This window comes from Ahaetulla prasina, chromosome 1, assembly GCF_028640845.1.
Source record: "Ahaetulla prasina isolate Xishuangbanna chromosome 1, ASM2864084v1, whole genome shotgun sequence".
NCBI lineage: Eukaryota > Metazoa > Chordata > Lepidosauria > Squamata > Colubridae > Ahaetulla > Ahaetulla prasina.
Genome location: NC_080539.1, coordinates 258,224,306 through 258,251,669, shown reverse-complemented (window position 1 = coordinate 258,251,669; position 27,364 = coordinate 258,224,306). Strand labels below are relative to the sequence as shown.

The following is a 27,364-nucleotide window of genomic DNA, read 5'->3' as shown; positions in this document are numbered from 1 at the left end:
CAGACAAATGGCTATCCAACATTTTCTTAAAAATTTCCAGTGTTGGAGCATTCACAACTTCTGCAGGCAAGTTGTTCCAATGATATGGAAAAAGATGTTACCTTGGATACACAAATGAAATCAGCGGATGTTTTAACTAATACTCAAATAACAAAACAGAAGAATAAGGATAGCTTTTTAATTAGGATTTAAAGAAGAGACTTGTTAAAGTCTTGAAAGCGTTTCTGAAAAAGATAAAGAGTAAATGAAACAGGATCAAGTTCTGGGAGACTCTTTAAAGAGATTAAAGATCAAAGCAAAGAGAAGAAGTATAAAATTGTCTTATTTGATGAAGTTGAAAATATTTATGTTATTGTTCCTTGTAACACTTAATTAATTTTGCTGACCAGAGGCAAGAAAGATTTGATTGTGGGTAAAAGAATGGGAAGAAGTGATCTTTTGTTGTACATTGAGAGAAAGTGAAAAAATTGCTGTGTTAAAAGGAAGCAAAAGGAGCCCTGGTGGCACAGTGGTTAGAATGCAATATTACAGGAAAACTGCCCACAGGCTGGAGTTCAATCCTGATGGGACTCAAGGTTGACTCAGTCTTCCATCCTTTCAAGGTTGGTAAAATGAGAACCCAGATTGTTTTAGGCAATATGCAAACAATGCTTACATTGTAAACTGATCAGAGAGTGGTGTAAAGCACTATGGGGCAGTATATAAGCCTAAAATGCTATTACTGTAAGATTGCTTTATTTTACTAAGGTTAATTTTATTTTACTAAGGTTAATGTACGTCAGTGGTGGGATCCAAATTTTTTAACAATTGGTTCTCTGCCTAATGACTGGCTGGGTGGGCATGGCTGAGTGGGCGTGGCTGGTGGGGGGTCATGTGACTGAGTGGACGTGGCCAACTCTAAATCACTTGTGTGAGTGGTACCTATATGGGACAGGCAGGGTTGGGGAGGGAATGCAGAGGTCTCCGGCGGGAGGCGACAGAAGGAAAGGAAGATCCAACCTCTGTGTGTGTGTGTGTGTGTGTGAGAGAGAGAGAGAGAGAGAGAGAGAGAGAGAGACTACGTCAAGCTAGACTGGGGAAGCTGGGTATGAGAGGAACAGAAGCTGATTAAGTTAGATCCAGACGCTTCCTGGGTCCCCTCATCCCGGAAACAACAACTCCTGCCTGTCTGATAGCTTCCTTCTTCACACGGATCGCCCAGCAGTGGAGACGGAGAGGGAGAAGGGGGCAGCAGCGCTGTTGGCATTGAGGGGAGGGTGCCACCCAGAAACGGGAGCACACAAAAACACTGCCCCCTTCTCCCTCTCCGTCTCCATTGCTGGGTGATCCCATGTGAAGAAGGGGGCAAGCAGAGAGGGGAAGAGTGCGAGGTTGCTTCTTCTGGGACGAGGGGACCCGGGACATGTCTGGGTCTGGCTCTGGCTCAGCCAGCTTCCTTTTCTCTCGCAGCCAGGTTTTTTGGGCTGTTTTCAGGCTGTTTTTTGGGGCGTTTTTTGAGCTGTTTTCAGGCCATATTTGGGCCATTTTCAGACTGTTTTTGGGGATGTTTTCAAGCCATTTTCCAGGCCAATTTTGTTATGACGTAGGCCCAAGTAGTTATTACCAATCAGTCCTAAACAAACATTCTTTATTAGAACAACTGAGAATTACTTCACTCTCGGCTTAGTCCAAATTAATTTCAAAACAAAGTCCTTCAGAAAAAGTCCTTCGGCCTTATCACAAACCTTTGTCTTCTTTGGCACCCTGCCAAAGGCTTTTCTTGGCAAGAACCCCACAAAGTTCAGAAACAGGAGACAAGAAACAATTGTAGCAATGTTGCTTTCCTACAAAGAACCCAAGAGCCATTGCTGCTCTTTTAGAATAGAATAGAATAGAATAGAATAGAATAGAATAGAATAGAATAGAATAGAATAGAATAGAATAGAATAGAATAGAATTTTTTTATTGGCCAAGTGTGATTGGACACACAAGGAATTTGTCTTGGTGCATATGTTCTCGGTGTACATAAAGGAAAAGATATATTCATCAAGAATCATAAGGTACAACACTTAATGATAGTCATAGGGTACAAATAAGCAATCAGAAAACAATTTCAATATAAATCTTAAGGATACAAGCAACAAAGTTACAGTCATACAGTCATAAGTGGAAGGAGATGAGTGATGGGAACTATGACAAGATTAATAGTAGTGCAGATTTAGTAAATAGTTTGACAATGTTGAGGGAATTATTTGTTTAGCAGAGTGATTGTGTTCAGGAAAAAACTGTTCTTGTGTCTAGTTGTTCTGATGTGCAGTGCTCTATAGCATCGTTTATGCCTTATGGGAGGAACCAATCATCTCCTGGCCTTACTCCCGAGTCATCCTTTTCACTTTAGCTGCAGCTCTTTGCATGCATGCACTAGGAACAGATTCCTCCTGTTCCTCTGCCTCTCTGCTGTCTGCCTCTGGAGGCTCCGGAGTCCATGCATCGCTCCCATCTCTGCCTCCGTTGCAGAGCCCTTGTCTGGGCCTTCCCCAGAGTCAAGTAGAGAGTCAAGGAATTATTGAGTCTGTCATTTGCACCTCAGTAACTGTCTGGTTCGTTCTGCAACCCAACAAGAAAGACACAGACTTCAGAGGATAATTAGAACTGCAGAAAAAATAATTGCTACCAACCTGCCTTCCATTGAGGACCTGTATACTGCACGAATCAAGAAGAGGGCCATGAAAATATTTACAGATCCCTCACATCCTGGACATAAACTGTTTCAACTCCTACCCTCAAAACGACGCTACAGAGCATTGCACACCAGAACAACTAGACACAAGAACAGTTTTTCCCCGAAGGCCATTACTCTGCTAAACAAATAATTCCCTCAACACTGTCAAGCTATTTACTAAATCTGCACTACTATTAATCTTCTCATCGTTCCCATCACCCATTTCCTTCCACTTATAACTGTATGACTGTAACTTTGTTGCTGGTAATCCTTATGATTTATATTGATATATTGACCATCATTGTGTTTTAAATGTACCTTGATGAAGGTATCTTTTCTTTTATGTACACTGAGAGCATATGCACCAAGACAAATTCCTTGTGTGTCCAATCACACTTGGCCAATAAAAAATTCTATTCTATTCTATTCTATTCTATTCTATTCTATTCTATTCTATTCTATTGTCCTCCCCAGCCTCCTCACTGTCTAACTCCGCTGCCAGCTCCGCAGGCTGCTGGTGGACCACAACAGTTTTTGGCTGGGTCTGTAGTTTCCTGGATCTATTTTATTCCCTTTTCTGAAGACAGGAACTACATCAGTTCTTTTTCAGTCCTCTGGCAGTTCCCTGGAGCTCCAGGATCTTTGAAAGATATAGTTCAGTGGTTGTGAGATCAAATCTGCCAGTTCCTTCAGAACCTTAGGGTGTAATTCATCTGGTCCTGGCGATTTGAACTCGTCTAGGGTGGACAGGTGCTCACTTACAGTTTTCTTCCCTATTTTGACTTGTGTTCCTAATCTGTTTTTTGTGGTGCTATTTTTGATGGGTTGGACTGCTTTTTTACCGTTGTGTAAAGACAGATGCAAAAAATGAGTTAAGTAGTTCTGTTTTCTCCCTGTTACTTGTCACCATCTTGCCACTTCCCCCCACCAATGGGCCGGTTGCTTTCTTGACATTTTTCTTGTTTTTAAATGTTGGAAGAAACTTTTTTTTGTTATTTTTTATTTTTGTCATGAGCCTTTGTTCATTATGAGTCTTAGTTTTCCTCACTTCTTCTTTGCAGGCTCTTTGCTGATAATCGGCATTAGGTATGTGCCCCTTTTTCTACTTTTTATGCTGGTTTCTTTAGAGAGCTGTTATTTTGCTTCTTCATTGGTATTGTAGTAGATTGGACTTTTATAATCTCACTTTTCCCAAGCTTCTTGAGTTGTTTTACCCTTGAGGATTCTAATCCATGGAATCCTTCCCAAGCTCTCTCTCAGTTTATTGAAATTAGCTCTCTTAAAGTCCAAGACTCTAGTTTGACTTTACTCTGTTGCTTATGCTTGCATAATGTTGAATTCCAATATTGCATGATCACTTGCCCCAAGGTTCCTGTAGCTTCAACACCCTCTATCATTTCATCTCTGTTAGTGAAAATTAAGTCCAATATGGCTGATCCCTTTGTTCCCTTCTCTACTTTTTGGGAAAGAAAGGTTTGTTAGGAACCTCTTGGATCTTCCACTTGGTGCAGAGTTTGTCTCCCAGTTGATATCAGGGTAGTTAAAATCCCCTATTACTATTGTAATGTGCTTCCTACATACCTTAGTTAACTGACTAGCAAAAAGTTCATCATTTCCTCTATTTGGTTGGGTGGCCTGTAGTATACACTATGGCAATGCCCCCCCACCTTTTATATTGACTCAAATGCATTCAAGGCAGTTTTCATCATTGTTGTGCTCTATTTCTGTAGAGATATAGTTACTTCTTATATATAGTGCAACTCCACCTCCTCTTTTATTTGGTCTATTTTTTAAAAATAATTTAAATCCCTCTAGCTGTATGTTCCATTTGTGGGTTTCATCCCACCAAGTTTCTGTAATGGCAACATATTTTTCCTTCCATCTCCTGTCGGTGTTGGACTAAAGTTTCTACATCTGATGGAGAGATGTAGAGCTGCCTACGATCTCACAACCATGTTCAAAGATGCCTCCTTCCCAGGAGCAGTGATTCTGGTGAGATTAATGTCAGGCGCAGGCAATCAGAACAGGTCTGGAAATTAGACAAAGAGGTTTCTTTATGGTTGAGTCAACATTTTAGCACAGAGTTTTTTCAGTCACCTGGCAGAATCAGGGGGCTTCCCTCTTGTCCAGTCAGGATTGGGAACAGGAATCATTTTCAGTGAACCCCTAGAGATGATAAGGAAGCCACTCATGTCTGGAGGCTGGATGAAAAACCTCCATGCCAAGTCCTTGTGGCAGACATAAATTTTTGTGTTCTTCCCTGCTTGGTTCTGCAGGGACTTTCTGGGGAAGGTGGTGGGAAAAATTGCAAATGGCAATAACAAGAGTATAAGGCATTGGGCAACTTTTTATAAGTGTTGGCAAGTGCCTAGATCAAAATCACATGACCGAGGAGGTGCTTCAATGGCTATAATGAGGGCATGAGTCATAAGACTGTTCATTTAGCATCATCATAACATTCGACAATCAGGAGACAAGAACGACTGTACCTGTAACTCTATGTGGCTGATGATGCTGAATAAGTCTAATAAATACATTCAAATAGACACATTTATTTACTGTTTCTCAGTAGATACCATCATCCATGTTGCACTAGATTTATTTTTCCTTCTTTCTTTCCTACCTAAATATTTAACTGAACAGCAAAGAGGTGTGCCAATCTAAGAATTTTTTGCTTTCTTTTTACCCACCATATGGTAATCCAACTAAAGAATTTCATTTTAGAAAATATAATCTGTGAAGATTCTTTCAATCATAATTGTAAAAAGTGAATACGTGAATTTCTTACAAAACTACAATATGTCACTATTTATTCCTTTCAGTTTGATCAGCTGAAACAACTCAAATAGAATAATATTTTGAAAATATATCCAAGAAAAGGCAGTTAAATTGCCATATAAAACATTCCCTTGAATTCCTATTAAAATACAAATCACAATTATTTTTCAAGAAATAATTGTGATTATTTTGGACACTGCAGACTTTCTGGAGAGATCCTGAGTGAATCTTGCAGCAGGCATGTTGCTAACGTATTCAGGAAAAACCCGAGACTGAGAGAGTTACACTTGGAAATGCAGAATCTAGATGACAAAACAATGGAACTAATCTATGATGGTCTCAAGCATCCACAATGCGAAATAGAGTAAGTGATTTCTTTTTCCTTTTAGGTTGATCTGCGCAACTGTCATTTGAGGGTTAATTTTCTGTAAATATATCCAGGGAGAGGCACATTATCTTCAGTTCCAATAAAATACATACTTGCCTCACTTTCAAGAAATAATTTTAATTCTTCATACTCTTCTCTGTAGGCTTAGTGGAAAGATCTCGACTGCATCCTGCAGCAGGCATTTTGCGGAAGTACTCAGAGAAAATCAGAGATTGAGAGAGTTAGATCTGTCCTTCAAAAGCCCTGATGACAAAACAATGGAACTATTGTGTGATGGGCTCAATGATCCAGAATGTACAGTAAAGAAGCTAAAGTAAGAAATGCATATACCTCTCAGTTTCAGCTGCACAACCATTTTTTCACTGTTATTCTTCTGGAAATATATCCAGGGTGAGGCAGTTCAGTTGCATTCCTTAATCACAGTCCCTTCGAGTCCTATAAAAATACATTCTATGCTTGTTTTTCAAGAAACAGTTATAATTTTTTTGGAATAGAATAGAATAGAATTTTTTATTGGCCAAAAGGGCCGGATAGCTCAGGCTGGTAATAGCCTGTTATTAAGAACCCAGAAGCCTGCAATTATTGCAGGTTCGAGCCCGGCCCAAGGTTGACTCAGCCTTCCATCCTTTATAAGGTAGGTAAAATGAGGACCCAGATTGTTGGGGGGGCAATAAGTTGACTTTGTAAAAAAAAAAATATACAAATAGAATGAGACTATTGCCTTATACACTGTAAGCCGCCCTGAGTCTTCGGAGAAGGGCGGGGTATAAATGTAAACAAACAAACAAACAAACAAAAAAGAAGTATGATTGGACACACAAGGAATTTGTCTTTGGTGCGTACGCTCTCTGAGTACATAAAAGAAAAGATACCTTCATCAAGAATCATAAAGTACAGCACTTAATGATAGCCATAGGGTACAAATAAGCAATCAGGAAACAATCCATATCAATATAAATCGTATAAATACTCTTCTTTGAAGGCTTGATGGAGAGATTCTGACTATGTCGTGCAGCAGGCATGTTGCAGAAGTAATCAGAAGAAACCAGAGATTGAGAGAGTTAGAGCTATCCCTCAAGAACCCAGACACTAAAACAATGGAACTACTCTGTGAGGGGCTCAAACATCCACAATGCACAATAGAGATATTAGAGTAAGTGACTATTTACTTTCAGTTTGATCAGCACAACAGTCTTTTAATGTTAATATTCTGGAAATATATCCAGAGGAAGGCAGTTTATTTATTTATTTATTTATTTATTTATTTGTTTATTTGTTTATTTATTTATTTATTTATTTATTTATTTATTTATTTATTTGATTTTTATACCACGCTTCTCCCGAAGGACTCAGGGCGGTGTACAGCCAATTATAAAAAAAAATACAATATACAATTAAAACAAAGAATTAAAAAACATATTCTATAGATGGCCGAAATTTAAAATAATTAAATTTAAAACCCTTAAAATTCATAAAATTGTAACCCCAGTTAAAAATAATATTTAAAAATTTAAGCCAGTCCCGCTTGAATAAATAAGTGCGTTTTCAGCTCACAGCGGAAGGTCCGAAGGTCAGGCAATTGACGCAAGCCAGGGGGAAGTTCGTTCCAAAGGGTAGGAGCCCCCACAGAGAAGGCCCTTCCCCTGGGGGCCGCCAGCCGACATTGCTTGGTGGATGGCACCCTGAGAAGACCCTCTCTGTGTGAGCGTATGGGTCAGTGGGAGGCATAAGGTAACAGCAGGCGGTCCCGTAAGTACCCGGGCCCTAAGCCATGGAGCGCTTTAAAGGTGGTAACCAGAACCTTAAAGCGCACCCGAAAGACCACAGGTAGCCAGTGCAGTCTGCGCAGGAGCGGTGTTACATGGGAGCCTCGTGTGGCTCCCTCAATCACCCGCGCAGCTGCATTCTGGACTAACTGAAGCCTCCGAGTGCACTTCAAGGGGAGCCCCATGTAGAGAGCATTGCAATAATTGCAATAATCCAGGCGAGAGGTGACAAGAGCGTGAGTGAGTTCAGTTTCTGTCGTGTCCCACTCCTCCGCTGACGGCCGGGTCAGGGAAATCCGAATCAGGCTTGCCTCTGCAGCTCTGCCCAAAGTCCTAGCAAAGTCCTCAGAGCAGGCAGGAGACCAGTAAGTGACTTCAGCAAGATAAGTTCGACTTTTGCCTGACTCAGAGACTGCCAGAAAGCAGATCCTTTATATAGGCCATGGGGTGTGGCTCCATGACTCAGCACTCATTAAGGCCTGCCCCTCCCTTCCTTCTGTTGCCTCCGCCTATCCAATCTTCTGATGCGAGGATTACTCCAATCAGCTGTTGGTAATAAACCCTCCTCAGGCTCACCTGCTGTGGAGGAGGGGGAGGGGTCTAGCTGCTCCATTTGCCTGGGCATGGAGTCAGGGCTGGGGCAGGGAAGTGCTCCTTCTTCTGCTGTTTGTCTGGGCATGGAGCCAGGACTGGGGCCGGGAGGCATACATTCCTCCGTGTTCGGGAGCAGATAAGAAGGGCCCGGCTGCTCTGAGGGCGGGCAAGACACAACAGTTTCCTACAAGATCACATTCCGTTCAGTCCTTGTAAGAATACATTCTGGCTTGTTTTTCAAAAGATACTTGCAATTTTTCTCACTCTTTTCTGCAGCCTTGCTGGAGAAACCCTGACTGAATCGAGCAGCAGGCATCTTGCAGAAGTACTCAAGGAAAACCAGAGATTGAGAGAGTTAGGTCTGTCCTTCAAAAGCCCTGATGACAAAACAATGGAACTATTGTGCGATGGGCTCAATGATCCAGAATGTACAGTACAGAAGCTAAAGTAAGAAATGCATATACCTTTTAGTTTCAGCTGCACAACCATTTTTTCATTTATTCTTCTGAAAATATATCCAGGCAGTTCAGTTGCCTTACATAATCACAGTCACTTCAAGTCCTATAAAAATACATTCTATGTTTGTTTTTCAAGAAATAGCTATAATTTTTCATACTCTTCTTTGAAGGCTTGATAGAGAGATCCTGTTCATGTCATGTAGCAGGCATCTTGCAGAAGTACTCAGGAGAAACCAGAAGTTCAGAAAGTTAGAGCTATCCCTCAAGAACCCAGATGCTAAAAGAATGGAACTACTCTGTGAAGGGTTCAAAGAATGCACAATAAAATTAGAGTAAGTGACTATTTCCTTTTAGTTTGATTAGCATAAAAGTCTTTTGATGTTAATATTCTGGAAATATATCCAGAGGAAGGCAGTTTATTTCCTACATGATCATATTCTGTTCAGTCCTTGTAAGAATACATTCCGGCTTGTTTTTCAAAAGATAATTGCAATTTTTCTCACTCTTTTCTGCAGCCTTGCTGGAGAAACCCTGAATGAATCGAGCAGCAAGCATCTTGCAGAAGTACTCAGGAAAAACCAGGGACTGAACTTATTATTCTTGTCCTTCAAGAACCCGGATGATAAACCAATGGAAGAGCTGTGTGAGGGTGTCAAACATCCAGAATGTACAATAGAAATGCTGCAGTAAGTGACCGTTCGTTCAATTCAGTTTGATCTTCACAACCCCTTTTCGTGATTGTTAATATTCTGAAACTATATCCAGAGAGAGGCAGTTCAGTTGTGTCACATAGTCACTTTCTCTTCAATTCCTATAAGAATACCTTCCTGTTCGTTTTTCATGAAATAATTACAATATTTTGTACTATTCTCCACAGTATTCAAGGAGAGATAAACACCGAATCCTGCAGCGGGCATCCCTCAGAAGTACTCTCGAAAAACCAGAGATTGAATGTATTATCCTTGGCCCTCAAGAACCCAGATGACAAAGCAATGGAAGTGCTGTGTGAGAGTCTCAAACATCCAGAATGTACAATAGAAAGGCTATAGTAAGTGACCATTTTTTCAATTTAGTTTGATCTTCACAACCCCTTTTTGTGACTGTTAATATTCTGAAACTATATCCAGGGAGAGGCAGTTCAGTTGTCTTACATAGTCAGTTTCTCTTCAATTCCTATAAGAATACCTTCCTGTTCGTTTTTCATGAAATAATTACAATATTTTGTAATATTCTCCACAGTCTTCAAGGAGAGATACAAACCGAATCCTGCAGCAGGCATCTTGCAGAAGTACTCTGGAAAAACCAGAGATTGAGAGAGTTAGAGCTATCCTCAAAAGCCCTGATGACAAAACAATGGAACTATTGTGCGATGGGCTCAAACAACCAGAATGTGCAATAAAGACTGTAGAGTAAGTGACTCTTCCTTCAATTCAGTTTGATCTACGCAACTGTTTTTGATTTTTAATAGCCTGGAAATATATCCAGAGAGAAACAGTTCAGTTTCCATACATAATCACATTCTCTTTACTTCCTATAAGAATACATTCCATGCTTGTTTTTCAAAAGGTAATCGCAACATTTTCACTCTTTTCTGCAGCCTTGCTGGAGAAACCCTGAATGAATCGAGCAGCAGGCATCTTGCAGAAGTACTCAGGAAAAACCAGGGATTGAACATATTATTCTTGTCCTTCAAGAACCCGGATCATAAACCAATGGAAGAGCAGTGTGAGGGTGTCAAACATCCAGAATGTACAATAGAAATGCTGCAGTAAGTGACCGTTCGTTCAATTCAGTTTGATCTTCACAAGCCCTTTTTGTGACTGTTAATATTCTGAAACTATATCCAGAGAGAGGTAGTTCAGTTGTGTCACATAGTCACTTTCTCTTCAATTCCTATAAGAATACCTTCCTGTTCGTTTTTCATGAAATAATTACAATATTTTGTACTATTCTCCACAGTCTTCAAGGAGAGATAAACACCGAATCCTGCAGCGGGCATCCCTCAGAAGTACTCTCGAAAAACCAGAGATTGAATGTATTATCCTTGGCCCTCAAGAACCCAGATGACAAAGCAATGGAAGTGCTGTGTGAGAGTCTCAAACATCCAGAATGTACAATAGAAAGGCTATAGTAAGTGACCATTTTTTCAATTTAGTTTGATCTTCACAACCCCTTTTTGTGACTGTTAATATTCTGAAACTATATCCAGGGAGAGGCAGTTCAGTTGTCTTACATAGTCAGTTTCTCTTCAATTCCTATAAGAATACCTTCCTGTTCGTTTTTCATGAAATAATTACAATATTTTGTAATATTCTCCACAGTCTTCAAGGAGAGATACAAACCGAATCCTGCAGCAGGCATCTTGCAGAAGTACTCTGGAAAAACCAGAGATTGAATGCATTATCCTTCTCCCTCAAGATCCCAGATAACAAAGCAATGGAATTGCTGTGTGAGGGTCTCAAACATCCAGAATGTGCAATAGAAACGCTAGAGTAAGTGACTCTTCCTTCAATTCAGTTTGAGCTGCACAACCATTTTATGACTGTTATTTTTCTGGAAATATATCCAGGGTGAGGCAGTTCAGATGCCTTACACAATCACATCTCCTTCAATAACTATAAGAGTACATTCAACACTTGTTTTTCAATAAATAATTGTGATTTTTCATACCCTTCTTTGGAGGCTTGCTGGAGAGATCTTGACCGAATCCTGCAGCCGGCATCTTGCCGAAGCACTCAGGAGAAACCAGAGATTGAGAGAGTTAGAGCTATCCCTCAAAAGCCCTGATGACAAAACAATGGAACTGCTACGTGAGGGTCTCAAGCATGCGCAATGTACAATAGAGACAGTGCAGTAAGTGATTCCCCCCCCCCTTTCAGTTTGATCTACGCAACTGTTTTTTGATTTTTAATAGCCTGGAAATATATCCAGGGGGAAGCACATTCTGTTCAGTTCCAATAAAATACATCCCTGCCTGGCTTTCAAGCAATAATTGTAATTTTACATACTATTCTCCGCAGGCTTTATGGAGAGATCTCGACCACATCCTGCACTAGGCATTTTGCAGAAGTACCCAGAGAAAACCAGAGATTGAGAGAGTTAGATCTGTCCTTCAAAAGCCCTGATGACAAAACAATGGAACTATTGTGCGATGGGCTCAATGATCCAGAATGTACAGTACAGAAGCTAAAGTAAGTAACAGTAACAGAGTTTGGAAGGGACCTTGGAGGTCAGCTAGTCCAACCTCCTGCTCATGCAGGAGACCTCTATTAGGGATTCGAACCCACCGAACTGCCGACCTTTCTGATTGACAAGCTCAGTGTCTTAGGCACTGAGCCACCTAGTCAGTTTGATCTGCAGAACCATCCTATAAAGGTTAATATTTTGGAAATATATCCAGAGAGAAACAGTTCAGTTTCCATACATAATCACATTCTCTTTACTTCCTATAAGAATACATTCCATGCTTGTTTTTCAAAAGGTAATCGCAACATTTTTCACTCTTTTCTGCAGGCTTTCTGGAGAGATCCTGAGTGAATCCTGCAACAGGCCTCTTGCAGAAGTCCTCAGAAACCAGAGATTGAGAGAGTTAGATCTGTCCTTCAAAAGCCCTGATGACAAAACAATGGAACTATTGTGCGATGGGCTCAATGATCCAGAATGTACAGTACAGAAGCTAAAGTAAGTAACAGTAACAGAGTTGGAAGGGACCTTAGAGGTCAGCTAGTCCAACCTTCTGCTCATGCAGGAGACCTCTATTAGGGATTCGAACCCACAGAACTGCCAACCTTTCTGACTGACAAGCTCCGTGTCTTAGGCACTGAGCCACCTAGTCAGTTTGATCTGCAGAACCATCCTGTAAAGGTTAATATTTTGGAAATATATCCAGAGAGAAACAGTTCAGTTTCCCTACATAATCACATTATCTTTACTTCCTATAAAAATACATTCCATGCTTGGTTTTCAAAAGGTAGTCGCAATATTTGTCACTCTTTTCTGCAGGCTTTCTGGAGAGATCCTGAGTGAATCCTGCAACAGGCCTCTTGCAGAAGTCCTCAGAAAAAACCCGAGATTGAGAGAATTAGACCTGTCCCTCAAGAACTCAAATAACAAACTATTAGAAATGCTGTGGGATGGGCTCAAACAACCAGAATGTGCAATAAAGACTGTAGAGTAAGTGTGTCAGATCTGCCATCATGCCACTTCTGCCCTGCTTCACTTTGATGGCATCCTGCCATAAAGAAGGGGGAGTGGAATATAGGGGGGTTGTTTTTTTTGACAGAAACCAGACCTGCCAACCAGAGATAAAGTTTGAAAGATCCCATGAGGCAGGCATGAGAATGGAATGCAAGCACCCTCCAAAGAGATGCCAAACTTTAGAATGGTTATGAAATGGTTATGACTAGGTTATGAAACCTAGTTTGAATACCATTGGACATTAACAAGATGATCAAGGTGGGAGGGGCTGGGAGAACGGCAGTGGTGGGATTCAAACTTTTTAACAACCAGTTCTTTGGGTGTGGCTTATTTTGGGCCGTGGTTTGGTGATCATGTGACTGGGTGGGCGTGGCTAGCTGGTCATGTGACCGGGTGGCCATGGCTATGTTCATACGGACTATTCAGAAGGCTGAAAAAAGTCATTTCTGATGGGTCCTCGCACTTTTGACTGGTCCTCGCACTTATGACCATTCTCACATTTATGCCCATTGCAGCATTCTTAAAAACCATGTCACTCATTTCACAACTGCTTCTCTTTACCATAGTTACAAGATAGGGCACAAAACCTAAAATGTGAGGATAGTCGTAAGTGCAAGGCTTGATCAAAAGTGTGAGGACCAGTGAAAAATAACTTTTTTCAGCACATAGGGACTACTCAAAGGGCTGAAAAAAGTGATTTCTGACAGGTCCTTGCACTTTTGACCAGTCCTCATACTTATGACCGGTCATCATTTATGCCCATTGCAGCATTCTTATCAACCATGTCACTCATTTCACAACTGTGATGCTTCATGTGACTGGGTGGGCGTGGCCAGATGGTCATGTGACATTGCTTCGTTGCCCTAATGACAGTTTGCTGCAATGGTCATAAGTGTGAAAAACGGTCATAAGTTACTTTTTTCAGCACCATTGTAACTTTTGTAAGTCAAGAATTAACTGTGCAAAAATACAAAAAGCTGCTCTAAATACCAATCATTAGATTAGAAATACCCGCAAACTGGAATTACAAATCAGGCAGGGTGCCAGAGCACCTTGAGAATTTAAAATAGTTAAAATGCAACGATAACTATCAGCAGCCAACTCTTGCTCATAAAGTGAATTCAACCCTTTAGCAGAGAGGTCATTTAAACTCTCCAGAATGAAGCAAAGGAGCAAACAGAGTATCTGTAGCTTGTTAAACCAATTACCAGAACAAATAGACACAGGAACTAGTCAGATTTCCAGAGTTGCTTCTTTTCAGGAGCAGAGATTAACTTTTTTCCTTTCAAACAAAGCTGAATAGGGAAAATTATCTCACCACTAAACACAGGATTAAACATCACCAAGCACGGAATTAAACTTCACCAAAACCCAGTTTTAGACCAAAAGTCAGAATGGGTATGTAAACTCACATTTGAATGTCAATCTTTCTAGCTAGCCAATAAGCCTTGCTGAATGTCACTTACCTTGTCATTAAAAGCTTCTGCTTTGTTATTCAATTATTTCTCCAAAGTGCTTTAGTCTTTAGTAAGACTATATCTTTCACCACAAAATGACTCAAAGGTTTCTCTTGCCTGAATGCCAAAATTTGGACAGGCCTGGAAAAGTGACTGTTCTTTCTGTTTCCTCTGCACATCATTTTTTTTATTTTTAAAATTATGGAAATATATACAGGAACAGCCAGTTCAGTTGTCATAAATAATCACATTCCCTTCAATTCCTATAAGAATACAATCAGAGGTGGGATTCAGCTGGTTCTCACCAGTTCAAGCAAACTGGTTGTTAATTTTTTGCTCAGTTCAGAGAACTGGCTAATCCCACCACTGGCTGGTCTCACCCCATCCCGCCCCTCCAACTCCTTATCTCGCCTCACCTACCTTGGCCGGTGCCTAGAGTCACGCCTACAGTCCAGCTGCTTTCACATTTCCAACACATTGAAGAGTTATTTTTTACTTATTCTTGCTAATCTTGTGGGTGGGAAAGGCCACCTGTAAAACATCAATTTATATTTGTATGAGGTTGCTAATTTTTATGTTTCTTTCCCATAAGTTCTACCACTTGTCCAAATCAATACTATAGCCGAAATATTTACTCCAAATTAACATGGTCTCCTTTACTTGCTCTTCTAACATGTCCTGTTCTAATAGATAGTGGTATAGTTTCCTTATAGCCTTCTCCGCCAATCTTAGTAAAATTTTATCTAGTTCTGTTAATTCTGTTTTTATATCTTATTCTTTCTTGTCCTTCATATATTTAGATTGTACTTGGAGATATGCCCATCATTCAAGTTCAGTTCCTTCCTCCTTTAAATTGTTCCTATATTTCAGTTCCCTTCTATCGTTTAATACATCTTTATATGTAATAATTCCTCCTAATTTAATAAAATTTGGATGTGTGAACATCTCTTCTGCTTTATCTATCGTATTCAATCTGATTCTTTTTTCTTTCCATGACACCATAATTCCTTTTGGTGTCAACCACTGAAAATTAACATTTTGTCTTGTTAACTTAGGGGTTAAGATTTGATAAGGTCATCTTAGCTCTCTCACCCTTCTAGGAACTTGTCTGAGTATCACTAGTTGTCTTCCTCTATACTCTAATGGATTATCTCTCATTCTGGGTAATATCACATCCCAAATCAATTTCTTAACAAATCTGATGTGAACTTCTTTGGGTAAGTCATGCCTTCTCACATAATTAGTGTGGATCCTGTAAATCTCATCCATTTTGTTAGCCATCTCCTCTTTTTCAATTCCTAGAGCTCCTGCCAGCAATATGCCATCATCTCCCGTAGGTCCTCACCTTTATCTTCTCTCACGTTTTGGTATTGTACGTAGTGGGCTGCCATTTCTGTTTCTAAGTGGATAACTATTGTTTTGAGTTCTTTATTGGCTTGTATTAATCTTTCATTCATTTCATCCACTCTTTTTTCCTCCCTTCCCATTCTCACCTCCATCTCTTGTAGTTTCTGCTCATTCTTCATAATTTGTTGTTGAAAGCATTCAAATTTACCATCCATCGATTTCATATTTTCTTGTTCTCCGGTGTCACTCCTCACTTCCCCATCTCTCTTTTCAGATCTTCATGGTTTTTCAGCATTATGTCTTGCATGGATTGTAACATTAGCTGTAAATCTTTGACTGAATTAGATCTTTCCCTTTGCATCATTTCTTCTATGGACCTTTGTCCTGATGGACTCAGTTCAACTGTCATGGTTTGGGCTGCCTGCCTCCTTCCTGTACCAATTCTCGTTAAATTGGGAATATTCATCATCTTTGACACCAATTTAAACCAGCCTCTCCACTTGTTTGCAATCCTCGTATTTCCTTCCAGCACACCCAAACTATCACTTAGTCTATTCTGTTCCTGCTTGCCACAAGGTTTATATTATTATGTCTATTAATGACTTATCAGTTATATTAAATCTTATACTATCAAATTATTTAACACAGGATAGCAGCTATTATTAAATAACAAACACTCTTAACACACTAAGTTTAGATGGCTTATAGGTTTTTAAATACTTATGTCAAACTATAATTTGAAATCATCAATCAAAAACATCAATAATACCAGGAATTAATTAGTAGCAAAATATATGGTTAATCACTTATAATACTAATAATATCAATAATTAATGGAAGTAATAATAGAAATAATTTCTTCTTAATACTATGTCCCACATCTTCGTTATAGTCAAGTTCCTCTCTTTCTATATATAGACACTGTTCTGCAAATACTACCATGTCCACAGTTGTACACAGTCTCTCACCCTCACTATACCAGTGGATTATGAATTAATTAGTAGTCGATTATCACCTGCTGTCTTTCCTTCTTTCTTGAGTAGAGTTCTTTTAATTCTGGTATTTTGTTTTGTATGTTTAAATTGTCCTTTTCTTCTGTAAGTTATGTCTGGTTTCTTCTTGGCCAGTAGGTGTCTCCCTTACCTTCCTTTATATTACTCAGCATTCAGTCCCTCTCCAAGATGTCTATACCCTCCAATTTGTCAGCACTTTTGCTCCCCAACTTTGAATTATTTGGTTCTTAATATCAGATCGTAAAGAGTAAGAGACATCCCATTTGATCTTTTAGCTTTACATGGCCAGTATTGTATATCACATTGCAGTAATCCCTTTTAAGACCAAACTTGCCATTCACTGATGTGATCTCCTTCCTGGGGCCTCTTTCCTCCTTTTCCCTCTTTGGAAATCCTCCGGGACGGTCTCTTGCCCCAGATCACTCACAAGAGGTTGCCAAGTTCACTTTACACCAGATCCGTCTCTCCGTTGTTCCACTATTCTACCGCTATCGTTGCCCATCTGTCTGCTGTCATTTTTTCACGGCCGCCATTATGGAATGTCTCCTTTCCCCGACCAACTTTTCCAAGGCTTTCCTGCCACCTGCTGTCTTGACCGCTGTAGAGACCCACAGCGTACGGCACCTCTTTCTCCCCTCCCCCCGAGGGATCTGCGACTCCAAAAAGTCCACCGCTCGGTTGGAAGTTGCTGTAAAAGTGACTCTCTACATTGGAGCATTGCTTTACACAGCTTTACTCCTTGACATCTGGCCCCACTCCCCCAGTCCAACTGCTTTTTAGCTCCTTCACTTGCTCGCTTGGCCAGATGACATGGCTCCCGTGGCCCAGTTGATCTCTGTTCCTCTCTCTGCTCACCGTGGCTGCCCACAAAGGTAAGGCGCTTGGCCGAAGAGCCACCTTGGGGTGGACATGGTGAGGCTTGGCTGCCTTTTGGACTTGGCTCTCGCCATCCTTCCGCTTTCATGCTGCCTGCTTGCCTCTGCCTCTGGTCACGGGGGGATGCATGAGTTCTTGCCTCTCACCTTCTGTGGGACTTCTGCCCGCATGCTGCCCACTCACCTTCTCCCCCACCTCGGGTTCTGCATTCAGGCTTCTGGGAGATTGCTACACTACATATGCATATGCAGGCCCAGGACATCTGCCCACCCAGAGTGCTGTTGCCGGACAGTGGCCCCATTGGGATCTGAAGGGCAGGGTGCTTGGGCCAGCAGAGGTGCATGGAAACTCTAGAGCTCACCTTTGGGATGGATCAGTTCATCCAAGCCAGGTTTTGCTCCCCAGGAAGGGCTCCGCAGCCACAGTTTATAAAAAGGACTTTTAATGAAACTTCAAATGCGGTGGCCAAGATCCAATCCCGAGCCAAAAGAAAACAGGCTCTCCCCTCCACACCCAGCGCATCTTCTTCATCTTGCTGAATCGAGCCTAGAGCCTGGGAGAGAATGAGAATGAGAAATTTAATGAGCAGGAGTGGGGAAAGGATGGAAAAGCAGCAGAGTGAGGTTCATGAAGTAGAGTCATGTTTCTTAGCTTGGACCAGCAAAAGGTGGTGGGCAGCGGCAGCAGGGAATACAAAGGACAACTGGAGAGATGGAGCAGCGCTCAGCCATCCAGGCTTCAAAGAAAAATTCACTTCAGGCCTAGGGGTGCAACTGATGCCACTTTCTAAAACAGAAGATCCTAAGCTCGTGATCCTACAAAACAAGACACGGTGTTCACTCCGTGTGCCCATTCCTGCCTTTCACCTCCCTCCCCCACTGCTCTGCTTGCTTGCTCCTGCATGTTTCCATCGCTCTTTTATCCTTCGCCGGGTTGGTTCACTTACCTCCGCCCCGTTTCCCCTCCTTCAGAGGCCCCTTACTTGTGCTCCCAGGCTATCTCAAGAGGCCATTTAAGACCTGGGCAGCAGCATCACCAAGTTCATCCATGAGATACAGCAGATCATCCCTATGACAAGGTTTGTTTCAGGAGCAGAAGAAAAATATTATTATGAAACTACCAAACCAAAAGATGAACCTAGGCTTTTCTGAGCAGTGGGCTGGGGATGAAACATGCCATGAAAATATGGCCTTGAGAAATGGTTAAGAGTCATTTTGAGGTGATGTGAAGAGGAGTTCAAAGCAACAAACATGGCTGACTTTGGGTGCATCGACACTTAAGCTGAGATTTTATCAAAATGTTGAAATGTGTCTCATGTCTCTTAAATACTTGCAGGTGACAATAGGTTGCATATTTTGTAATTTGTTTCCTTCACCACCCTCTCTCTCCATTCAGGCCACGTTGTCTTCTATTTTAATATGATTAGTATAAAACCTACTTCTTTTTTCATCTATGACCAGGTTATCTTAAAAGTATCTAATGGAGGCCTTTTCCAAACTGCAATAAGAGATCCTAATCCAGATCCACTCTAGAAAACAGGATGCCTCAACTTCTCTTGGGAGTGGGGGGGATTCCTTTGCCACGTGTTTCCTCCTGAGTTTGCTGGCAGAGCCCTTATTAACTTTTAACAAGAAATAGCTATTCAAACTAACTTTAATTTCCAGCCTCCCAGATAAACTCTGCCTACCACATGGCAACCTCCTGCATGTTCTTAGTCTATCCATGGGATCAACCCATTGGGATCTTTCAATATGTGTTAACTCTTGATTTTTCCCATTCCCGCCCTTCTCCGAAGACTCAGGGCGGCTTACTGTGTATAAGGCAATAGTCTCATTCTATTTGTATATTTTTTACAAAGTCAACTTATTGCCCCCCCAACAATCTGGGTCCTCATTTTACCTACCTTATAAAGGATGGAAGGCTGAGTCGACCTTGGGCCGGGCTCGAACCTGCAGTAATTGCAGGCTCTGTGTTCTAATAACAGGCTTCTTAACGGCCTGAGCTATCCTGGCCCTTATTCATTTGAGACAATGTGATTTTGATAGTTCTCTGTCCCCTGATTGCTTTGCATGTGATTAATATTAAAAAGCCATTATTATATTTTCCCATTCTTTTTCTAAAACAATAAAATTAATTAGTGTATACCTAATGAGATTGGTCAATTACGGTATGGGGGGGAATTCTTACTCTTACATGTCTGACCCTATAGAGCAGTGATGGCAAACCTATTTGGTGCCCAAAAGGGAGCGTGTGTGCACATGCATATTCCCACATGCATGCTCATCTGGGCCACAACCTGAAAGAGGAGCTGCCCAGGGCGCATGTGCATGCCCAAAAATTCTAGCTAGTCTTCCGGGTTTCTGGCGTGCATGTGCATGCAACAATCAGCTGGCCGGCGCGCATGATCATGCAGGAAAACTGAAGACCAGCTCTTCCAGTTTCTGGCAATGCTGCATGCACAAAGGCCAGTTGATTATCGTGTGCACGTGCGTGCTAGAAACCTGGAAGAGGAACACGCAATGCTGTGCAGGCCAGGCGACATGGCTCCGTGTGCCACTTAGGGTACGTGTGTCATAGATTCGCCATCATGACTATAGGGTCAAGAGGTCATGCTATAGAATTAGTTTCATTTTGTCAGATACTTACCCAATGTAATATGTAGTACCATACTTCAGAGAAATAGTAGCCAATCAATAATTCCAGAATGTAAAAATCAGTTCAGAACACATTTGAAATTAAATGACTACAGCACTATAAAGTATATTTTGACTGTAATAGCACCATTTTTTTTATTAAAAAGTTTTACCACAGTTTTAACAATTAATTATGCCCCTCCTCCCTCCCCCTCCCCCCTCCCTCCTTCACCCAACCCCCCTCCCCCAGGCTTTCCAGAGCAAATACAGGGTATAGGATTTACCAATCATAAGCTAAAATACACTAATTATTCATAAACTCCCATCCCTCCCCTATAACCATAACTCCCTTATTTCATATAAAAAGAAGATTAAAAAAAAGGAAATACTGTATACAAATACAATTATTACTTTCTGGTCATTCATATGCTATTTGATACTTTTTAGTCTGATATTTGTTTTGAATATATTCTATCTATCTTTTCCATTCCACTATATATCTTTCTTATGAATAGTCTTTCAAATATGCTGAAATTTTTGCCATTTCTGCTAAGTTCGTTACTTTTAGAATCCATTCTTCAATAGTAGGCAGTTATTCCTTCTTCCAGTATTGTGCCACCAGTAGTCTGGCTGCTGATATTAAGTTTAAAATTAATTCAGTCTCTATTGATGTACAGTCTGTAGTTATACCCAATAAAAACAATTGTGGGGTAAATTTTATCTTCTTCTTCAAAATATTTTGCATAATCCACCAAATTTTAATCCAAAATGCCTTGATTTTTTTTACAAATCCACCATATATGATAGTAAGTAGCATCATCACAATCACATCTCCAACATTTAGCTTGCAAATTTGGATACATACACGCCAATTTTTTTGGATCTAGATGCCATCTATAAAACATGTTATAAAATTTTCTCTCAAGTTTTGGGCCTGTGTAAATTTAACATTTCTAACCCATATTGTTTCCCATGTTTCCATAATTATAGGTTGTTGAATATTTTGTGCCCATTTTATCATACAGTCCTTAACTAATTCTGCTTCTGAATCTTTTTCTATCAACAAATTATATAACGTTTTAATATGCGATTGGCTTGGACCTCTAATTTGTTTTACCAGATTTTCCTCATGTTGCATAATACCAATTTTTTGGTCTTCTCTCCATCTAGCTTGCAGCTGCTCATATTGAAACCAAGTATAATTTATCCTTTCTTCTCTCATTATATTTAAAGGTTTCAATTGTAATTTATCCTCCTTCATAAAGAGGAGCTCTTTATAGGTAACCACTTCCTGTTTTTGTTTTTTATTTATATTCTCTATCGCATGCCTAGGGATTGCCCATATGGGAATTTTATAATTTAATTTATATTGGTACCTTTTCTAAACCCGCAACAAAGCACTTCTAAGTATATGACTTTTAAAAATCCTATCCACTTTTTATCATATAGTAAGCAAACATGCCAACCATATAAAAGATCATGACCTTCCAGAGTCAATATTCTTTCTTCTGTTAGGTTAAACCAGTCACTGACTAATGACAGAACAGCTGCTTCATAATATAGTTTTAAGTTAGGCATTTTGAGAGCCCCTCTTTCACGTGTATCCTGTATTATTTTTAGTTTCAATCTCGGTTTCTTACCCATCCAAATAAATTTATTAATCCCTTTTTGCCATTCCTGCAAATTTGTATCTTTTTTAAGTATTGGTATCATTTAAAACAGAAATAAGAACCTAGGCAGAACATTCATTTTTATTACTGCTATTCTTCCCAGCAATGATAATTGTAGCTTTTTCCAATTCTCCAATTCCTTCTGCACTTTTTGCCATAACACCTCATAATTATTTTTATATAATTTCACGTTTGAGGCTGTGATATATATCCTAAGTATTTAACCTTTTTCACTACTTCAAATCCCGTTGCTCTTTCCAATTCTTCCTTTTGGTCTACATATTTTTAGTTATTATCTTTGTCTTATGTTGATTCACCTTAAATCCAGATACCTTCCCATATTGATTAATTATATCCATCATATATGTAACCGATTGTGTTGGTTGAGATAAGGTAACAACCAGGTCGTCTGCAAATGTTCTTAACCTATAATCTTGTTGTCTAATTTTAATTCCCTTTATTTTACTTGACCTACGTATTTTATTCAATAAAACTTCTAAAGTTAAAATAAATAATAATGGGGACAAAGGACATCCCTGCCTTGTCCCCTTTTCAATTCTGAAAGCTTCTGTCATTTGTGCCGTTTGTCTCTGGTATATTGCTCTGATTGCTTGTGTAAAATGTTCCCCAAATTGCATCTTTTCTAATATTTTAAATAAAAATTGCCAATTCAACCGATCAAATGTCTTCTCGGCACCCAAAAATAAAGAGCACTGCTGGGACCTGGTTGTTCCTATCCAAATATTCCAATACATTTACAATCTGTCTCACATCTGTCTCACAGAAAAGGAAGTGCAGGACCTATTTCACAGACAAAAGCCAGGAAAAGCTCCAGGCCCAGACAAGATAACTCCTTCTTGCTTAAAAGTCTGTGCTGACCAATTGGCCCCCATCTTCACCCATATTTTCAATAAATCACTAGAGATGTGCTATGTTCCTTCTTGCTTCAAACGCTCTACCATCATCCCAGTGCCGAAGAAGCCCACCATCAAGGAACTGAATGACTACAGACCAGTTGCTCTAACATCTGTAGTCATGAAAACCTTTGAAAGGCTAGTGCTTTCCTACCTGAAAACCATCACGGATCCGCAGTTAGACCCCTTGCAATTTGCATACCAAGCAAATAGATCAACAGATGATGCTGTTAATATGGCTCTGCACTACATCCTACAACATCTTGAGTCTCCAAAGACCTATGCAAGGGTCCTTTTTGTAGACTTTAGTTCAGCATTCAATACCATCATTCCAGACATTCTTCTAACTAAGCTAAACCAGCTACAGGTACCGGAACAGGCTTGTAAGTGGATCACAAGCTTCCTAACAAACAGGAAGCAGCAGGTGAAGCTAAGCAAGATCACATCAAATACCTGTACAATTAGCACAGGGGCCCCCCAAGGCTGTGTGCTCTCCCCACTTATCTTCTCTCTGTATACCAATGACTGCATCTCCAATGATCCATCTGTTAAGCTACTGAAGTTCGCAGATGACACAACAGTGATTGTTCTCATTCGAGACAATGACGAATCCATATAGGCAGAGGTCAACGACTAGCCTTGTGGTGCAACCAAAACAATCTGGAACTGAACACACTCAAAACCGTAGAAATGGTGGTAGACTTTAGGAAAAACCCTTCCATACTTCCACCTTTTCACTACTTCAAATCACGTTGCTCTTTCCAATTCTTCCTTTTGGTCTACAGTCATATTTTTAGTTATTATCTTTGTCTTATGTTGATTCACCTTAAATCCAGATACCTTCCCATATTGATTAATTATATCCATCATATATGTAACCGATTGTGTTGGTTGAGATAAGGTAACAACCAGGTCATCTGCAAATGCTCTTAACCTATAATTTTGATGTCTAATTTTAATTCCCTTTATTTTACTTGACCTACGTATTTTATTCAGTAGAACTTCTAAAGCTAAAATAAATAATAATGGGGACAAAGAACATCCCTGCCTTGTCCCCTTTTCAATTCTGAAAGCTTCTGTTATTTGTGCCGTTTGTCTCTGGTATATTGCTCTGATTGCTTGTGTAAAATGTTCCCCAAATTGCATCTTTTCTAATATTTTAAATAAAAATTGCCAATTCAGTCGATCAAATGCCTTCTCAGCATCCAAAAAAAGAGAGCGCTGCTGGGACCTGGTTGTTCCTATCCAAATATTCCAATACATTTACAATCTGTCTCATTATATTTAAAGGTTTCAATTGTAATTTATCCTCCTTCATAAAGAGGAGCTCTTTATAGGTAACCACTTCCTGTTGTTGTTCTATATTTATATTCTCTATTGCATGCCTAGGGATTGCCCATATGGGAATTTTTAATTTAATTTATATTGGTACCTTTTCCAAACCCGCAACAAAGCACTTCTAAGTATATGACTTTTAAAAATTCTATCCACTTTTTTATCATATAGTAATGCTTTATGCCAACCATATAAAAGATCATGACCTTCCAGATTCAATATTCTTTCTTCTGTTAGGTTAAACCAGTCACTGACTAATGGCAGAACAGCTGCTTCATAATATAGTCTTAAGTTAGGCATTTTGAGAGCCCCTCTTTCACGTATATCCTGTATTATTTTTAGTTTCAATCTCGGTTTCTTACCCATCCAAATAAATTTATTAATCCCTTTTTGCCATTCCTGCAAATTTGCATCTTTTTTAAGTATTGGTATCATTTAAAACAGAAATAAGAACCTAGGCAGAACATTCATTTTTATTACTGCTATTTTTCCCAGCAATGATAATTGTAGCTTTTTCCAATTCTCCAATTCCTTCTGCACTTTTTGCCATAACACCTCATAATTATTTTTATATAATTTCACGTTTGAGGCTGTGATATATACTCCTAAGTATTTAACCTTTTTCACTACTTCAAATCACGTTGCTCTTTCCAATTCTTCCTTTTGGTCTACAGTCATATTTTTAGTTATTACCTTTGTCTTATGTTGATTCACCTTAAATCCAGATACCTTCCCATATTGATTAATTATATCCATCATATATGTAACCGATTGTGTTGGTTGAGATAAGGTAACAACCAGGTCGTCTGCAAATGTTCTTAACCTATAATCTTGTTGTCTAATTTTAATTCCCTTTATTTTACTTGACCTACGTATTTTATTCAATAAAACTTCTAAAGTTAAAATAAATAATAATGGGGACAAAGGACATCCCTGCCTTGTCCCCTTTTCAATTCTGAAAGCTTCTGTTATTTGTGCCGTTTGTCTCTGGTATATTGCTCTGATTGCTCGTGTAAAATGTTCCCCAAATTGCATCTTTTCTAATATTTTAAATAAAAATTGCCAATTCAACTGATCAAATGCCTTCTCAGCACCCAAAAAAAAAAGAGCGCTGCTGGGACCTGGTTGTTCCTATCCAAATATTCCAATACATTTACAATCTGTCTCACATTATATCTCATTTGTCTACCTTCTATAAATCCTGATTGGTCATTATGAATCATTTGTCTCATAACTACCATTAGTCTATTTGCTAATATTTTAGCAAAAATCTTATAATCAGTATTCAAAAGCAATAATGGTCTATAGTTTTCTAGTTTGCTACAATCTTGATCTTCCTTTGGTATCAATGAGATAAACGCAGATCTCCAAGATGGAGGCACATCTCCTCCAAATTGGATTTTGTTAAATAAGTCCTTGAGCGGTTCTACCATTTCAGATTGTAAATTTTTATAATAAACAGCTGTTAATCTATCTGTTCCCGGGGCTTTACCCATTTTTAATTGTTTAATTGCTAATGTAATTTCTTCAGAAGTTATAGGTTGATTCAATCCTTGCCTTTGCTTCTTTGTGAGTTCACAAATTTTTTTCTTCCTGTAAATATCTATCTATATCTATACCTTGAATTGAGTCGCTAGCATATAACTTTGTATAAAATTCTAAAAAAGCCTTTTTAATCATATTCTGTTGAAATACCTCTTTACCTTTATATTTTATCTTTACAATAGATTGTGATTTCTTTTTTTTCCTTATTACATATGCCTGCCTGGTTTGTTAGCATTACAAAATGTATTATGCTTAACATATTGTAAATTAGTTGCCACTTGATCAGCCATCAATATATTAAACTGCCCTCGTAACATATTTATAATTTCTTTTACTTTCTTATCTCCTGGATTGAAAACAAGTAATTGCTCTTTTTTTTATTTCCTCTTCTAATTCCATTTGTTTCTTCTGCTGTCTAATTCTATATCTATTATTCATATTTATTAAAACTCCTATCATATATGCTTTGCTTGACCCTTTCCATAGGTGTGCCCCTATGCATATTCGTACTAAAAATTCCTTCATTTGTCTTTTACTTTCTTTAACATTATCTTCATATCTAAACAAATTTTCATTTAACCTCCAAGATCTCCTAACACCCTTTTCCTGATCAAATTCTATCCATACCGGACTATGGTCAGACAAAATTCTTGAACATATCTTTGTTTTTTTCACCCTGAAAAGAAAATCATTAGTAATTAATATAAAATCAATCCTAGAGAAAGATTGATGTCTATCGGAGAAAAAAGTAAAATCCTTTTCTTCAGGGTTACATTCTCGCCAAATATCTCTCAACTCCAAATCTTCCATCCTATCAAAAAAAGCTTTGGGCAATTTCGCTCAACTTAAAATTTTTTGTGATAAACCTTTTTTGTCTTTACGGGTATCCAATACTTCATTCCAATCTCCCATTAATATAGATGACTTATAATTCCACTGTATTATTTTATTGTGCAATAATTTTAAAAAAAATTCTTGTTGTTGATTAGGCGCGTATAATCCAATTAGAAGTATTTTCTTCCCTTCCATTAAAAGCTCAATTGCAATATATCTTCCTTGAGGATCAGCCTCTATTAATTTAGCTATTAATTCCTTCTTTAAATATATAACTATACCATTCTTTTTTACTGGTGCCGATGCAACAAAATGAGTTCCAAGTCTAGAGTTTATTATATATTTCTGATCAGATATTCTAATATATGTTTCCTGCAGGCAAATTACATCATTTTTAAATTGTCTCAAATAATGAAATATCTTCCTTCTTTTCTGTGATGAATTTAAACCATTAACATTCCAAGTTAAAAATTTAGTTGCTATTCTTGGCTCCTTGAAGCTTTTGGAGCATCACCTGGAAATCTTCCCCCATCTTCCTTTTAGGCCTTGCTCCCCCCACAGCTTCTGTTTTAGTAAAATCTTGGGTTGTCACTTGTGATTGTTGCCTCTTTGTTTCTTGTTCTCTATGTTTAGTAGCTGCTCGAGTCATTCTTTGTTCCTTTGCTTCTTCTATTTTTCCCTGGGTTTCTGATATTTGAGATGTATCCAGAAGTTGCAACAAACTTTCATCAACAGCTACGTCCACAACTTGAGCTTGTGCCTGCATTCCTTCTCCCTCCATCTTCCTCCTGGCTTCTGGAGATGGTGGATTTCCAGCCTTTAATACATTAACATAGAAATCTCTTGCCTCCCAAACTG

At 39.2% G+C, this 27,364-nt stretch overlaps 1 protein-coding gene across 1 annotated transcript in view; it reads left to right on the top strand.

Moving 5' to 3' along the window:
- The window catches only part of LOC131184562 (NACHT, LRR and PYD domains-containing protein 12-like), a 62,074-nt gene that overhangs the window by 30,078 nt on the left and 4,632 nt on the right, over nt 1-27,364 (top strand). Inside the window, 11 exon segments of the mRNA XM_058156014.1 lie at nt 5,682-5,843; nt 6,010-6,180; nt 6,850-7,020; nt 8,504-8,674; nt 10,283-10,453; nt 10,645-10,815; nt 11,007-11,177; nt 11,368-11,538; nt 11,706-11,876; nt 12,199-12,366; nt 12,688-12,858. Of these exon segments, the coding sequence (XP_058011997.1) occupies nt 5,682-5,843; nt 6,010-6,180; nt 6,850-7,020; nt 8,504-8,674; nt 10,283-10,453; nt 10,645-10,815; nt 11,007-11,177; nt 11,368-11,538; nt 11,706-11,876; nt 12,199-12,366; nt 12,688-12,858 (1,869 nt within the window).